Here is a 15,704-nt window from a genome sequence, read left to right as displayed (position 1 = left end):
TTTTCCTTTCGAGCCATGCTCTGCCAGTTTCAGATTGCCACCTGAAATAATTCATTGTTTCTGACTGCTCACAAAAACAACATGGCCACTGTGAGGGCTCCAAATAAAAAAGTGAAATATGGACCCAGTGTATTCATTCATGGACTTAACTGGCTGTTCCACTGCAAAATGACTGACACACACATACACACACACACACACACACATACAAACACAGACGGGCTGATTCAACCCAGGCTCCATGAGCATGGGGGTTTTTCTGAATCAGCCCCAAAGATACATTCATCCAAGCTCACCCAGTGATCATAAACTAGCCTGAAGGGCTTAGAGGGCATGACGTGACAGCAAATTTATAAATCATCCCATTTATTAAGGATCTTCTGGCGCTCCGAATTTTCCTCCCTTAGTCAGGCAGCAGGCAAGATAATTTCCTAGTTATGTGTCTGTAGTGATATCTGAAACTTCATGTGTTGGTGTGAGGAGGAGGTTGAAAAGAAATGCCTTTTTGGAAACATTTCTCACTTAGAACCTAAGAATCCTATTACAAATAAATGTAACACAATTTGAATGTAACAACATGTTCTTACTAGCACCTCTAAATCTCACTTATTTGTTTAATCTCTTTTGTTACAAATTGGATTCCCTTTAGACCCAAGGCAGGCTTAGTGTTTCGACAGCATTGTATTCTCAATTGTCTGGTTACCATGTTATTTTCAAAACATTATTTTGAGGGTTATAGCTATGCATTGTTTTGCTTTTGGTTTTGCATTTTTTGCATTTCCAGTTGCGACTAAATAACATGTACATAGAAAACTGCTATCAAAGTCAGGTGTCTTACTATGAAGAAATTGGTGTCTTAACCAGATGTCAATCATTGACCTATTTACATTGACTACTAAACTAGCTTAAATAAAGTATTTATTTTCAATCTCAATCTTTATTTATTTATATAGCACATTTAAAACAACCTTCAGTTGACCAATGTGCTGTACAGGCAATAACTACAATATTAAATAACACAATGGGAGTACAATAATAAAACAATAATTAAAAACATGATAAAAAGCACAATAACTAGAAACATATACAAAAAAATGTAATTGGAAACCCGATATGTTTCACCATATAGCCTGTGTTAAAAATGGCTTAAATGTTTACATATGTAAGAGTTGGGTGTGAAAATGTGGTGTTAAATGACACATATCCCTCTGCACAGACATGAAAGTGGCATAAATCTGCTGATCTAACTCCCAGAAAATTAGTGTATTTCCCAAAAACGATCCCTTTACACTCTTTAGTCATGAAAAACACATTGGCACACTTTTTATGAAAAAAATACTCTGCGAATAATTCCCAAGCTATAAAAACGCTTTGGTATTGGAGCAATATTTTCAGACATGACATATATGGGAACTGTTCGTCAACTGTGCTCAGGCTCAAATCAAAATCTAATGCTACCATTAATTACAGAGGACTTATATTCTGTTTGCCTACTTCCTATTACTAACTGTTATCAGATCCGAAGGGGCGAGTTGAATCCAGACTTATGTCTTTGCGACGGCTGAAATAATACCATTCTAGGATCAGTGTGCAACTGTGTGATTACAGATACTATAGAGGTGTTATCTAATCATTATTAATCTCTTTACTGTGTATGTGCAAGCCCGGGCCTGTACTGTAAGTGCATGTACAAAGGTGTATGCATGGTGCCTGTGTGCAAATATTCATGATTGCATGCACAGACGTGTGTTTGCATAGATCCATTCTTGCGTGTGTGTGTTTTTCATGTGTTTCCGCGTGTGTGCAAGTTGCTCACATCTGGTCTGAATCTGTCCATGTTTCCGGCCGCTGGCTGGGCAGGGAAGTGGCAGGCGCTATCGAAAATCTCCGCTGTTTTCACAGGGATGATGGGAATCTCAGGGACTTTCCCTACGGCAGTGAAATCATCCGCCTTTCCCGCTCCTTTAAATACCCCCGGCTCATTCCTCCGCCCTGCTAGGGTTCCGATAAAACAGCTGAGACGTCTTGTGTTTGGCAACAGTTGTCGTCTAAAAGGTGTAATTAACTCATGAAAAACTGTATTTACTGTCAAGGCAAGCTAAACTAATGGACTTGAGGTCTGGCTGTTTGCAGTGTAAATTGGACCTGAATGTGGTGGTTGACATGCTGCATTCCTATAGGAGAAGAAATACGTTGGTTTCCTTTAAAACTGGGTTGCATCCATAGGTATTTTGACAGTAAGGATGGTAGCTGAGTGTTGCTGAAATTGTGACAAGCTACCAGTAACATCTTCTATCTATCATGTTGATCTATCTTTATCTCCTTAATATAAATGTAAATATCTGTCTGTATTTTGGGATCTTCCTCACACAAGTCGAAATCCTAAACCCTTTAACTATTCACCATTCGCTGTGCTCTGTGTTCACCACTGTGTCTGCTGACTGGTTTAACTCAATCCAGTACTCTTAATTTACTGGTCATCAGGGTCTCTTCCTCTCTGTGTGCCTCCTCCGCCACGTTTCCTTGCCTCTCTGTCTCCCCTCATCTCCCTCGGTCTCCCATTGCTATTTATTCCCATCACTAGGAGACGGCCTTGTGCACAAAGCCCGCACTGTGTCCCGAGGCTTTTTTAGAATAGAAATTTGGTCTGTTGAAAATGGAAACGCTATGATTGACTGGGCACAGCTAGCATAGAATGATGAGGAACGCCAAAGTAATGCACAAATTATCCAGAGAAATATTATTAATGAAATATGGCCATGAATTATGTTATGAAGAAAAAGAAACTTCAATAAGCTGAGGGTTTTGCAAGTAGCCCTTATTATCCCCCTTCCAAGTCATCTATGTTAAGAAGTGGATGATGAGATAGTCTGTTTATTTGAACTTGATGATGCCAGTATGGTAACGTCATTGTAATAAAAAAATTTAAAAAATGCCAGACTTGCTGTAATGGACAAATAATACACAGAGGATTAAAATGATTATTTGTAATGTCTTCTGGTGTTTTTATTTGATATTGAAAGAGACAAAAGAATCTGCAAAGAGAGATGATCTCCTTACTTGACACCGATCGTTACCGTAACTAGTGTCAGGTCTTTGTTCCCAGGCAGCAGGCAGGTTGGGCAGGATTCTGAAGTAGCTCGTTGTTTCTACCTGAGCCAACTGGAGCTCCGCCAAACACAGCAGGAGTTTCTACCCACCTCTGTTTGATATTTACTTTACCGCCTTTACAGGAGAACTAGTGCGGGACCAGACAGACGCACCAACATAGACCTGTGTCAGTGATAAAAGGACTGTGTGTGTACAGGCTTCTCTTTCTACCCCACCTTAGCTAAACTATAGTCTAAGCCTGCACCCCATGGGAACATATTTGTTGTGGTTCTTAATATAGGGCACACATGGCTGCTGGGATAGAATTGGTCACAGTTTACACACTGTCTTGTGATGTCCTGTAAGTGTTTGCAATGTGCTTGTACTGTATTTGTATATTGAAGGGGTCTGGAGTTAGCCCAAAAGAGATGAGAGTATAATCAGGGCAATAAAGGGTGTACAACTATTGGCAGAGGAATGCCGGAAAAGATATACATTTTTGGCATAAGTTACGACTCCTGTGGGGATAATTGGGCAATGGCGTGAGAGCTTGTGTTTACCTTATGAAGAAGCCTCAGGTTAAAACTAAATATACTGCACGTGCAATGTCTCACACACTCGTAATTCTCTCTAATGCTCTGATGCAAGGTGAGAGATGATTGTTAAGTCTTTGTTAGTTAGCAGGATGTAGTTGCATCCCATCCCAAAAGCCTCTCTTTACCTTCTCTTTGTTTAGGAGCACACACTGTGTTTACCAGGTTAGGCATGGCACACAGAAGAACTGAGTCATTTTGACACTATGGAGAATCCCTTGGTTTTGACAACCTTCTTTCCAAGAGAAAAAACTAACAATGATCTGTTCAAAACTGCACGCATAAACACCATTATCAAGTACAGTTTGTTCCCCTGCACCTTGAAACTTCCTAACTCATAAATAGTTGTTTTTCCTGTGTCCCCAGGACATCGTCAGAAACTCGAGGACCCTCCAAAGACTGGGCTCTTCTCAGACCGCCTCAGTGAGCTCGAGAGGATGAGGGTGAGGGTGGCCATTCCCAATCAAGGCCCCCGGCAAAGTCTCAACACAGGGCACAACTCCTTCAACCCGCAGGGACAGACGCAGATAACAGGTGAGCAGCCGGCTCTCAACTCCTAGTCTCAGACACAGAAACGATAGAGTTTAAGAATATTACAGCAAGCATCCACTCTTTAGAAGTGTGGTAGAGCAGGATCTTACTGAACTGGAGCTGCTATTGACCTCCGACCCCCTTAATGACATGGTTTGGCTCCCCCAAGTGGCTTCTGTCATTGAACAGGATTCATTAAATAGGGTTATACACTGAACAAAAATATAAACGCAACACTTTTGTTTTTGCTCCCATTTTTCATGAGATGAACTCAAAGATCTAAAACATTTTCTATATACACAAAATAACCATTTCTCTCAAATATTGTTCAAAAATCTGAAAAAATCTGTGATAGTGAGCACTTCTCCTTTGCCGAGATAATCCATCCCACCTCACAGGTGTGGCATATCAAGATGCTGATTAGACAGCATGATTATTGCACAGGTGTGCCTTAGGCTGGCCACAATAAAAGGCCACTCTGAAATGTTCAGTTTTGCTTTATTGGGGGGGTCTGGGGGGGTCCGAAAACCAGATACTGACTGGTTTTCGGACCCCCCCAGACCCCCCCAATAAAGCAAAACTGCAAGTTTCAGAGTGGCCTTTTATTGTGGCCAGCCTAAGGCACACCTGTGCAATAATCATGCTGTCTAATCAGCATCTTGATATGCCACACCTGTGAGGTGGGATGGATTATCTCGGCAAAGGAGAATCAAAATGTTCTGTCCAAAATCCTAAAGCATATCACTTAAAAAGCAAGAAGGCTAAGTCACAAAGTGTATTAAACTCTACTGTATGTGAGGGGAAACATTAAACCCACTCTGGGGCCATGTGCACATCCTGATGGGACCACAGAACGCTCAGTGCAGTATGTTCCACTGCCTCCTGGATCATCTGTCCTTCTCTGCTCCATGTCACTCTATCAATCTACATCCTAGAAGGTAACACCATCTCTCACGGCTGGGGATGGCTGCTACCTGATCCTCCACACCTCCGTAGGCTCGTCACAGGTCGTCATTTAGCTCTTAGTTTCTGTCTGCCATGGCTTTGTAGTGTTACTTAGTGGATCATTTGAGGCATGGTTGGACAGCGTGTGGCAGGGAGTATTATACACTGGGCTGGACCTTAATTGGATGTGAGCAAAACAAATCTCCAGAGTAAATATTTAGAGATGAAGGATGAAGTTTATATCCAAGTTCAGCTTTGATTAAAGAAGTGGTTCCTGACCTTTGTTGTCCGGCCTTCCCCCAATAAAAGGATTTTTCATCACAAATTACAATAGGTTTAAAGTTCATTTTACACTTTCAATTATATAAAAGTGGATATTAATGTTTTCATACAATTGAACTTTCAATGATTTAGTTGTGTCGCATTTGCATTCGTAGTACGTACCACAACAGTTTTTCATTTTTTTTTATTGTATAAACATGATTTTATCTCAACCATTTATCCCTTTGTACTTATACTGTAGCTAACAATTGTAACTGTTTATCTATTCCTTTTTTAACTATACTAACCCTTTATTAATTTCAACTTTTGGATAACTATCTTAAATTTTTGTGAATTGATCTATCTAGTTGAATTATGAATCCATGGCTTTTAGCTTACTTTTTTAACTGTTTCTTTTATTTTTTAACCAAACCATTTCAAACTTTTATCCATTAATACTTTCAGCCAGCTTTTTCAACTGTTAACTCATTATTTTTAGATAACTATTCTTTCAATATTTGTTCAAACGTCTTGCTGTTTTGTCCTCTCTGCTATCGTGCTTACTACTTTTCATGCACGTTTAATAACAACATATACCAAAAACTAAAGCTTACTCAATATGTTCTTAATCTCTGTTGCATGACTACAACTCCTGGCGGGACCTACCCTGTGCAGTAAACCCTGAGTTAGAGATTGTAAATCACTACACATTAGTAAGCTAATTTCATCATAACACATACAAATAGCTCCCATAAAATGCAATATCGAGCAACTCTCATGCTCTCCGATACTGTTGCAACACAGATATACACAATAAAGTGTGTGTGGCGGTTGTTTTCTTGGTTGTCTACCAGTGTGTTTACATCTTGGTTGTGTGCCAGCAAGGCTCTCTGTCCTCAGCTGTGAGCACAATGTTTTATAAGGCAAACAGGAAGATCTTCTCTTGGAAGGTAAACATTAGATGTGTCATTAGGGAGGATGTTGCATAACGCGTCCAACTGATACTTACCTCTAAACTTAAGGACAGAGACACTAGAATTCAACAGTTGTGTCATTTTTGGTCAATTTGCCAAAGTAAATAGAACATATCAACCAGACGATGGGCCACTGGTAACTATTCTTTGTATTTTATGTCGATTTATCTCCTTCTTCCTTTCCTTACCTCGCTTTCCTTCTCCCCATCAGACCCTCGTCAGTCCCAGTCCTCTCCTCCCTGGTCGTATGAACAGACGTACCCGTCCTACCTGAGTCCCATGGCGTCCCCCTCCGTCCACTCCACCACCCCCCTCTCCTCCAGCCGAGGCACGGGCCTGCCTGCCATCAGTGACGTGCCTAGACGATTGCCAGGTAGATCCATTACTTTATCTCCTTAAATCGCCACAAATGATCCAGATAATACATGTTCTTAAGCGATAGACAACAAGCTCCCACTCAAAAGCAGAAACATAAACAAAGACTACAAAAAGATCCATGTGCTACCATTTACCAAAGACTTCCATACATAGCGAGCTGCTATTGGCTCATTCTCAAATTACAAGATTTGTCCCACTGACTCTCCAGAGAGCGGTTTGGATGGCGTGGACGACAGAAAAGAAAAAAAAGGATTGTTTCCTTTTTTCCCCTCTCCAAGCCTTTGATCCCAGATGAGTATGGGTAATAACAGACCCAGGGATAATAACAGGCTGACAAATAAAGTGTCTTTATAGCAATACGCCACTCTCACAAGGCATTCTGGGTAATTGACTTAGCCAGTGTGTTTGCCTTAACGGCAGCATCTGTGTTCCAATTTGTCTCTGTTTTTTCCCCCAACCTGAAAGCTCCTTTAATCTCCCTACATGCCGCCAGACAAGTTTCTCCCCCGTACACCTGTTTGACTCACTGCCATGAGACTTTTTTCCCTACACTGCTTTTTTTTCTCTCTGTTTTCTTGTGCTAACATACTACACACACGTGTGTGTGTGTGTGTGTGTGTGTGTGTGTGTGTGTGTGTGTGTGTGTGTGTGTGTGTGTGTGTGTGTGTGTGTGTGTGTGTGTGTGTGTGTGTGTGTGTGTGTGTGTGTGTGTGTGTGTGATTACGCGACACAGCCGTGTGACTCTGCATTAGGAAGGGTTTAAAATCCAGCCAGCTGCCTTGTCAGCTATGATTACTTTGGTCTTTCCCTTCTGCTTTCATCTCATGAGCGTCAGGCTTTGTTCTCAGTGACACACGTGCATGCGTACAAACCAAAAAAAACCCTCTCCTCCCACCTTGGCCCACTCGCACACCTCCAGCACTTAATGCCTTCTAAGTGATGCGACTAAGGCTCTCAGATCTCTGCAGATCAAGTTGACACCTCGCCAGGCTGCGCTGTAACAGAATCCAGCCACAGAAACATACCAACAAGTACGAGCAGAATATGGACGCTCCAGAGCGAACTCTGCGGCGTCACACTCACACACACACACACACAATCCAGCTCATCTGAAATGTCACAGTCGCTAAGAAATGGGTTGCAAGAGTTCATCAGTCAAGTAAAAACACCTAATTCAGAAGTGATGCTCTTCTAGACTTTGTAAAAACCCTTTCTAAATATTTTGACATGGTTCCACTCTGGTTTCTTTTAAGCTAATAAAGATCGATCTGGCTCATCATCACAGGGCCCCTTTGAGGACTAAAATAGGTCCAAATGTTAAAAGCAGGAGTCAGGAGTTTATTGAACAGAGCTGGTCACGTCTGTGATCATAGTGGAGACAATCACCTACTATTTCTATTAGAATCAAACGGATCTTGTGGAAAGAGGAAGTTTAAAGGGCTTAATTGGCAGCATATGCTATCTGACTCTAGCAACAAATCCGGCTTCGCAATTTCTCCCTGCACATAAACACTGCGTCCCCCTCCTCCCTCCTCTTCCCCGCCACCCCTTGTCCTCTCACAGCAGACATGGTGACACGGAAGACGCCTGGTGATTTATGATAAGAGCACCATGGCTGGACTAAACCACTGAGAGGAGACGAGAGGGAGGGAGGGAGGGAGGGAGGGAGTGCGAGAGGGGGAGGACCTCCTATTCTCCTTAAACTCTGCGCCCAGCGCAAAGCTCGCCACAGCCAGTTAGTGGTTTTCGGGTATTTTTTAAGGGATGAAGCAAAGAGAGGAACGAAGGGTGAGATGGAGCAGCTCCTTCTCGGCTCTCACTCGCTTGTTGCGCGTGCACACGTACACACGTACACACGCACACACACACACGCTGGAGCCGATGGGAGGCGAGGAGAGGAGCCACATCAGAGCTCAGCCCTGCCTCATTATGGATCTCATGGAAACTGTTTCTGCTCTAAGTGTTTCCACATGTGCAGCTCCTGATTCATCCCAACTGCTTTTTTATGTGCATAAAGTATTCACACACACACATACACACCATCAGCCCCCCCACCAAACACATGCACCCACACACACCGTTTGCACATACACATTTGCATGCATAAACAGTTATACAGATAGACATGCGCCAACACACACACAGAGACATAAATATGCAGAGGCATAAACATATTAAGGGATATGCATGCACACAACGTCTCTGATGTGTTTGTTAACTTCATCAAACCTCACGAGCTGGATTGGAAAACTCCAGTGAAGATGACAATATTTTTCGACTAATAATATTTTATAGCTCTGCACACAACATCCATTAGCTAAAGTATTTTCCTAATTTGGTTAATACACTTCTTTGACTTGAAATATTTGATTACATTCAATTCAGTTTACTACTGTTTAGCCCCTCAAGGGACTAATTTGTTCAATTCAACTACGCATAAATAGTGTCCAAAAATACAAGTGTCACTAAATCAAAACTGACAAACTGCTATGAATCCATTTCTGCTTCTATGATGATGTGTGCTTTACTGCGAATTGTAAAGTAATTATGTTTTTTATGTTTCAACAGGTTCTTCTGACTTGAGCCCGTTCCCGGGTCAGTTTGAGCGCCAGTTCCCGAGCCTCTCCTCCATCACAGATAGTCGTTACACGGGCCCTAGGATGCACTACCCGACCGGCTTCACCTACACCCCGCCCGTCACCTCCGCCATGTCGCTGGGCAGCGCGCACTACCATACCTACCTTCCCCCCCCATACCCAGGCTCCACCCAGAGCCAGAGCGGCCCCTTCCAGACCAGCAGCACGCCCTATCTCTACTACGGCGCGTCCTCCGGCTCCTACCAGTTCTCCATGGTTCCCGGCGGGGATCGTTCGCCCTCCAGGATGATCCCGCCTTGCACTAGCGCCTCCACGGGCACCTCCCTGGTGAACCCCAACCTGCCCAGCCAGACGGAGGGAGGCGTGGACGGCGACGGGAGCCACAGTAACTCCCCGACTGTCCTCAATCCCGGGGGCCGCATGGATGAAGCCGTCTGGAGGCCGTATTGAATAAAACCAAAGGGGGACGGAGAGGGGAAGTCAAATTACGTCATGGTTTGAAAGCACAAAACCTTTATTTTTTCATTAAAAAGGGGATTTTTGAGCTCTCATCAGCTATCTCTTCCTGGTACTTGGAAATTAAGGTTGAGATAAAAAAAGAAAAAAGCCAGACTTGTATGGACTCGTCTTCCTAGAATGTGTTTTGACCAAGGCACTACAAAGGGAGTCATTCTCACAGCAATAATGAGACAAGACAATTGTGGTTTACTAGGCCCAAGTGGATGAGACATTCTTTAGATTTCATTATAATCCACAAGCTAAGGGATGCTTCAACAATATTTGTAAAAGACTGCCTCTTTTGTATTGTGTTTGTATTTCAATAAGGCTTTTTGCAGAGCATGTTTTTGTACTACGACAATATCAAGATGCAAGTTAGGCACTGAGTAGCAAGTGATGAGAGTAACACATATGTTACCTCAAGTGGTATGGACAGTAAATTTGCTTTAAACCATTTAATTTAACTTGTATATTGTGGGTGAAACTTGGATGTAGATTGAGGCGTTTTCTTAGTTTTAACTTATAAAGCCATAAATTATGTATTGTATTTTAAACTTGAGTCAAAGAAGTGTAATCTGAATATTTTTGATGCATCTATATGACTAAGTTAAAATTATGTTCTTTTCTTTTTGATAAGTAATTTAAATAAGTGAGAGCTTTTAATTTCTTTTGTAGTACCCAAAGATTTAAATCGTTTCGAATATGAAATGTAATTTCCAAAGAGTATTGCAACATGTTTTCTCCTGGTGTAACTTTCAGTTTAACTGCTCCACACGTTAAGAGCCCGACATACTCGCTAGGCGTTGACACACATTTGGCTCGGAATGAAACCTTTGGTATTTATTGAGCAATAACTCGTATTGTGCCTCTTGGCAACAAACCATGATAGGGAGCTTCAATGGGGGAAAAAATAATTATGCTTTAGGGGGAATTCGTTCTGATTGCTTTAGTTGGTCAAGTCTGACATGCACACAGATACATATGAATTTTCTTGTCCAAATAAGAAATGGTACATTTATACACACTCTATAATGGTGCCACGCCTAATGGTGCACTCAGCGGGTCAGACTTTAAGGTTTGCTTCTTTTACGATACATGAACTCCTCAGGACTGGAATTATCCATAGATCTCAAATCAATACAGATTTTGTAGATCTGCATATCTTTTTTTTCATATCCAATGTGGCTGAATCATCTGTCAAGATTATCAGAAAAAACATGCCAAGTCTATTGTAGCGTTCATATCATGTGCAGAAGATAGCTTTGAAAAAGTTTGTCTTAGTGTGTGACACACACGGGTACTTTGTTTGTTTGAATTTCTCTCTTTCAGTCTCTGAGACTGGAAGAGAAATATCACCGTTAAAGACAAAGAGACTGTGACATTCCTTCAGACATTTATTTATTTTCCTTGTTTTTGTTGCTTTTGTTGACATGGTTTACCTAACCGATTTCTCCTCACTTATCCGAGTCACAATCTAAAATCATTCTGTGGCAACAGTTTGAGGCAGAGGTCTGATATTTTCCCTTTTAAAATGAATATGTGAGATTTTTTAATAAAATAAGTGTTGCGGTTAAAGGAAAAAAAAGTGCAGAAACCGAGATGATTGGATGCAGCTGCTGGCAGCAAACTGGTAACCAAAAAATATGGGAGACTTGTGTATGTTTGTTTCATAAAGCACTTATTTCTTGTTTTATTTTCTAGCAGCACTTGCGGCAGGCTGCCAGCAGGGCTCGTGGTTTTGGTCCTCAGTGCAGATATAACGCCAGTGGAGTCACACATACAGTACACACACACTCAAAATGGATAACACTTGGCCAAACAAGCCATTTACATTGGAGTTGAATCTGATCTCACTAGGCAGTTGGTTTTTTTTAAAAGCGTTTTTCGTGCTTTCATACAATATGATATTCAGTGCATGAAGGTAATATAATAACCCAATTTGAAAAAGCTGAGAAAAACATGGCCCTGTCCAAGGATCAGACTTCAAGCTTTTCATTGAAGGTTTGCACGCAGCGCCTGTTTTCCAGTCTCTGCAGAGGATGTTCTGAACTCACTTAATGGAATTGAACATGTCAAACTACATTTCCCCAACTGCTCCAGCCCAAACGAAAAATCTTTTTGCTGTTACAGTGTAACACGAGAAAGCAAATAAAATATTTTAGATTGTTGTGATTTTAAAGCTTTTTTCCAATACAAATTTGGTTAATGTCTCCATAGTAACTATGCACATATGTTGGACCTTTCTTTAATCAGCTTTTTTCTTTCCAAACTTTGGGCAGGAAATGGTCTTTTAAAAACTGTTTACACATCAATGCAGCACTGACATCCCAGTTTGTTCTTATCTGCTTTTGTTAGTGTTGTGTTATTTTTCATCAGAACACAAGAGGTTTGTCATTTTTCTTTCTTTTGGTTAAATGTTGTATACAAACTGTCATCAAAAACCTTGTATTATTTAATGATCCACATGTATGATATCCAGGAACCATACCTTACCCTGCTCTTATGTTACGTTTACTTGTTATGTATATTGTTATGCTTCTTCTCTCATGGACACTTGTCAGGAAACTAAAGCTAATGGAGACCCCATTAGATTTTGCTGGTAGCCTACGTTTCACAAACATCAAGTACGTTTTTTTTAAAGGGACACACAGACCTGACAACATTGAGTGAAATTGGCATTGTGATTGTACATGTTGTTTATTTTAAGAATAAAATAGGAATTTTGTAACTTAATGTTTGTTCTTAATCTCCTCTCTTCACTAAAATACGTTTTTGTTTAATTTAAAAAAGGCAATATGCATATGTATCGAGATCTAAAAACGACTTTTCATCTGCCTCCAGGTACGTTTTATACCATATATAATACTCTTTTATTATATATTTTTTGTTTAACATTATTATATTATAGTTTTTCCACATACAAACAAAAAATAGGCCGGAAGTAATATATTTCTTTACTCATTACCCTCATTACTCATAGTAATTCTGGATCTGGCCCCGCCCACCGCTGCTCGCGCTAGTCTGAGCAAAGAGCCGCCAGTCTCGCGATCTGGAGAAATGTTTCTGCGTCTGCTTTATTTGTATCCATTTTTATCCATTAGACTGCATATACAAATTCGGAAATATGTGTGTTATTAAAAGGAAGTTGTTGTGCACTACCGTCTGGGACTAGCAGTCGTATTAGAATGGTAAGTGTATTTAGCATCTTATATTTATTAATGTTGTGTGTTAGCTTGCTAGCTTGTAACTGCAGTGGCTGATACAGTGTGAGTGGTTGTGAAACAAACAATAATATATGGTGGGAGTGTTTGGTAAGTGTTGTAGGAAGTTCATGTGTGGTTTACGTACAAAAAATGCAAGCTCAAATGTTGGCTGTCACTTTTAGTATGCTAAGGATACATTTAGCTCTCTCCCTCTGTGCTGTTAATTAAGTCCTCAGCGGTAGAGTTTCCAGGTCAGTTTATTTGTCCGTGTTGTGCCAACTGCCAACGGCCTGTTTATATGTCGGTATTTTGCGTATTAAACAGCGATTGGCTGTTTCATATGTGTGATGTACAAAATGTAGCTTGGCCAGGCCCACATTGAAGATGACATGTTAAGAAAGTGCACAACTATTTAGTGATAGATGTTGCATACATACAAGGCACTGTAGTCAAGTCATGTGAAGAGTTTGACACAGAAGGCCTTTTTTGTCAATTATCTTTAAAGCAATTAAAGATTGTGTTGACACCACAACCCATCCAACTGTGGTGCCTTCAATAACTGATTGTAGGAGACATCTTTTATCCAGTTTTTGAAATGAAAAACATTCAGGCTGCATATTCTTAGATTGTATTTTATTTATAATGAGAGAGAAGGAGAAGTTTGCCTTTTGGTTATTTTACCAGGTGATCTCACAAACCCTAAATAAAAAAGTGTGTGTCTCGAGCTCATTCCCCTTAATGTTTTGATATCTGAATTATATTTCTGCTGAAATTTGTATTTAAATATAAAGGACCACAACTGTCTGAGCATACTCTTAATTCTCCAATAACATTTGACAGTGTCCACACTTCTGGAACAGTTAAGCAGATCTCAACGTGTCGCGCACAAGAAGCACTTTACCGGTGTCATCTCTGGTCTGCAGCTCTGTCTGCACCAACATTGTCGTTGGACAGTGACTAAGGCCGGGGCCGCTAACGGCACACTCAGCCAGAACACTACTACTGCCACCGCCTCTGCCATGGCATCATTTCAAAGGTACACTGCGAAACCTGAGAGATGGAGACATGAACAGAGACGGGGAGACCCAGGGAAGCTGTTTTACATTATTCCAAGACATAATAGAGCCAATCTAAGTGTGCACGCACACACGTACACATGCTGAAACACAGAGAGAGAAGAGAAGGAGATCTATGTTTTTTTAGCGTTCAGATTGGAAACAATTTCAGGATTGCCCTGAATATAGATTGCATGGAAAAAAAGTATCCTGCTGGTTTCAGGTTCACATGTGCAGCGTTCTCAGCCATGTCTAGCAATTATAATAATGAACTCCGGAGGAGCAACGGGACCCAGACACCCAGAACATTTGCATAATGTCCTGCATGCACAGGAGAGACAGCGGAGCCGAGGCAGACTCATTTAGATGGCTTGGTGTGGAGTTTTTGTCCCTGTTGAATTTAGTGTTGAAGAATGATGCCAGTGATGATGTGCGCTTGATTTTTATACCAGGTCATATCGTTTTTGCAGCAGCAGCAGAAAGAGGACTGCACTCTCTCCCTTGTATCACAAGAGAGGAACACAAACAGGAGTTTACGAGGAGACAAAACCCACTCCAATCAGATGACTGTGCACACACGCACACACGCAGAGATGACAGCCCATACAAACTGTTTACTTGACCTCTCCAAACGTTTCAGAGGAGCAGCTCAGGCGGGAAGTGATCCTCAAGGGTCCCATACCACTCACTAGCAGTATGTCTCTGCCTATGTTTCCGTCTGCACTAACAGGGCTGTGTGTTTGTGTGACTTTTCTGCAGGAGTCTATGCATCTTGATTTCTCATTTAGTCCAGAGATAAACTCCGGGCAATGAACTCTCTCGTGTGGGCTTTGCCTGTCGACTCGGCGTGACCCTCCCTGAACCTTTTCTAATCCAATGGTATCTGATCTTAACCTTATGTCTCAGTGGAAGACCATCTCTGTGCTGAAGAACCTGCCCACATAAAACACACAAACAGATCTTAATTTGATCTGATTGTAATTGAGCAACCCCCCCCTTCAGCTCCAAGAGAACTTCAAACTGAGTCACAATAACTGTGTACTCTGGCGCACTCTAGTTGGCTTTTTTTATGTAACCATAGGGACCGGGTTGAGGGGCCCACCCATATGGTGTTTCCATACAGCCACAGGCAAGCTGGAATGTGGCCAAACTAGCTCTTATAATGTTAGTGCTGCTCGTACTAAAGTTCCAACACCCCACGTTCTGCGTCTGTGGACTTCAGCCCGTCGAAGAAGTTTTGCTCCGTGAATGAATGTCGGATATTAAAAGTTCTTCACCCTCATAGAGAGGGGGGATGTAAACGAGACTTTTGAACCGTAATAAAAGAAATGATCAATTGGCAGGCGAGCAGCATCCAGGCAGCGGCCCAGTTCTTCACAGACATGGTAGGTTGTAAGGCGTCCAGACATCCAGCACCAGAATCCATTCATCACTAGATTAAAGCAACCTCGTGTCTTTAGCCTGCTTTGGAAACATTTGATTCCCCGAAACCATTTGCTGCTAAGTGAAACGCAGCTCAGAGAAAAGTGCACTTATGAAACATGAAAAGCATACATTTAATGATTTCCTGCCATTTCAG

General features: G+C 41.5%; 1 protein-coding gene across 2 annotated transcripts in view; it reads left to right on the top strand.

Annotated features, from left to right (window-relative positions):
- Positions 1-10,430, top strand: part of runx2b (RUNX family transcription factor 2b) — a 36,879-nt gene extending 26,449 nt beyond the window's left edge. For both annotated transcript variants that reach the window (XM_034075360.1, XM_034075361.1), the window contains 3 exons: positions 4,050-4,217; positions 6,606-6,767; positions 9,341-10,430. In XM_034075360.1, the coding sequence (XP_033931251.1) occupies positions 4,050-4,217; positions 6,606-6,767; positions 9,341-9,819 (809 nt within the window). In that variant the 3' untranslated portion in view covers positions 9,820-10,430. The remainder of the gene's footprint in view (positions 1-4,049; positions 4,218-6,605; positions 6,768-9,340) is intronic.
- Positions 10,431-15,704: the final 5,274 nt, after the last annotated feature.

This window comes from Pseudochaenichthys georgianus, chromosome 24 (assembly GCF_902827115.2).
Source record: "Pseudochaenichthys georgianus chromosome 24, fPseGeo1.2, whole genome shotgun sequence".
Lineage (NCBI taxonomy): Eukaryota > Metazoa > Chordata > Actinopteri > Perciformes > Channichthyidae > Pseudochaenichthys > Pseudochaenichthys georgianus.
The sequence above is the reverse complement of the archived record's forward strand: the minus strand, read 5'-3'. Positions and strand labels throughout refer to the sequence as shown.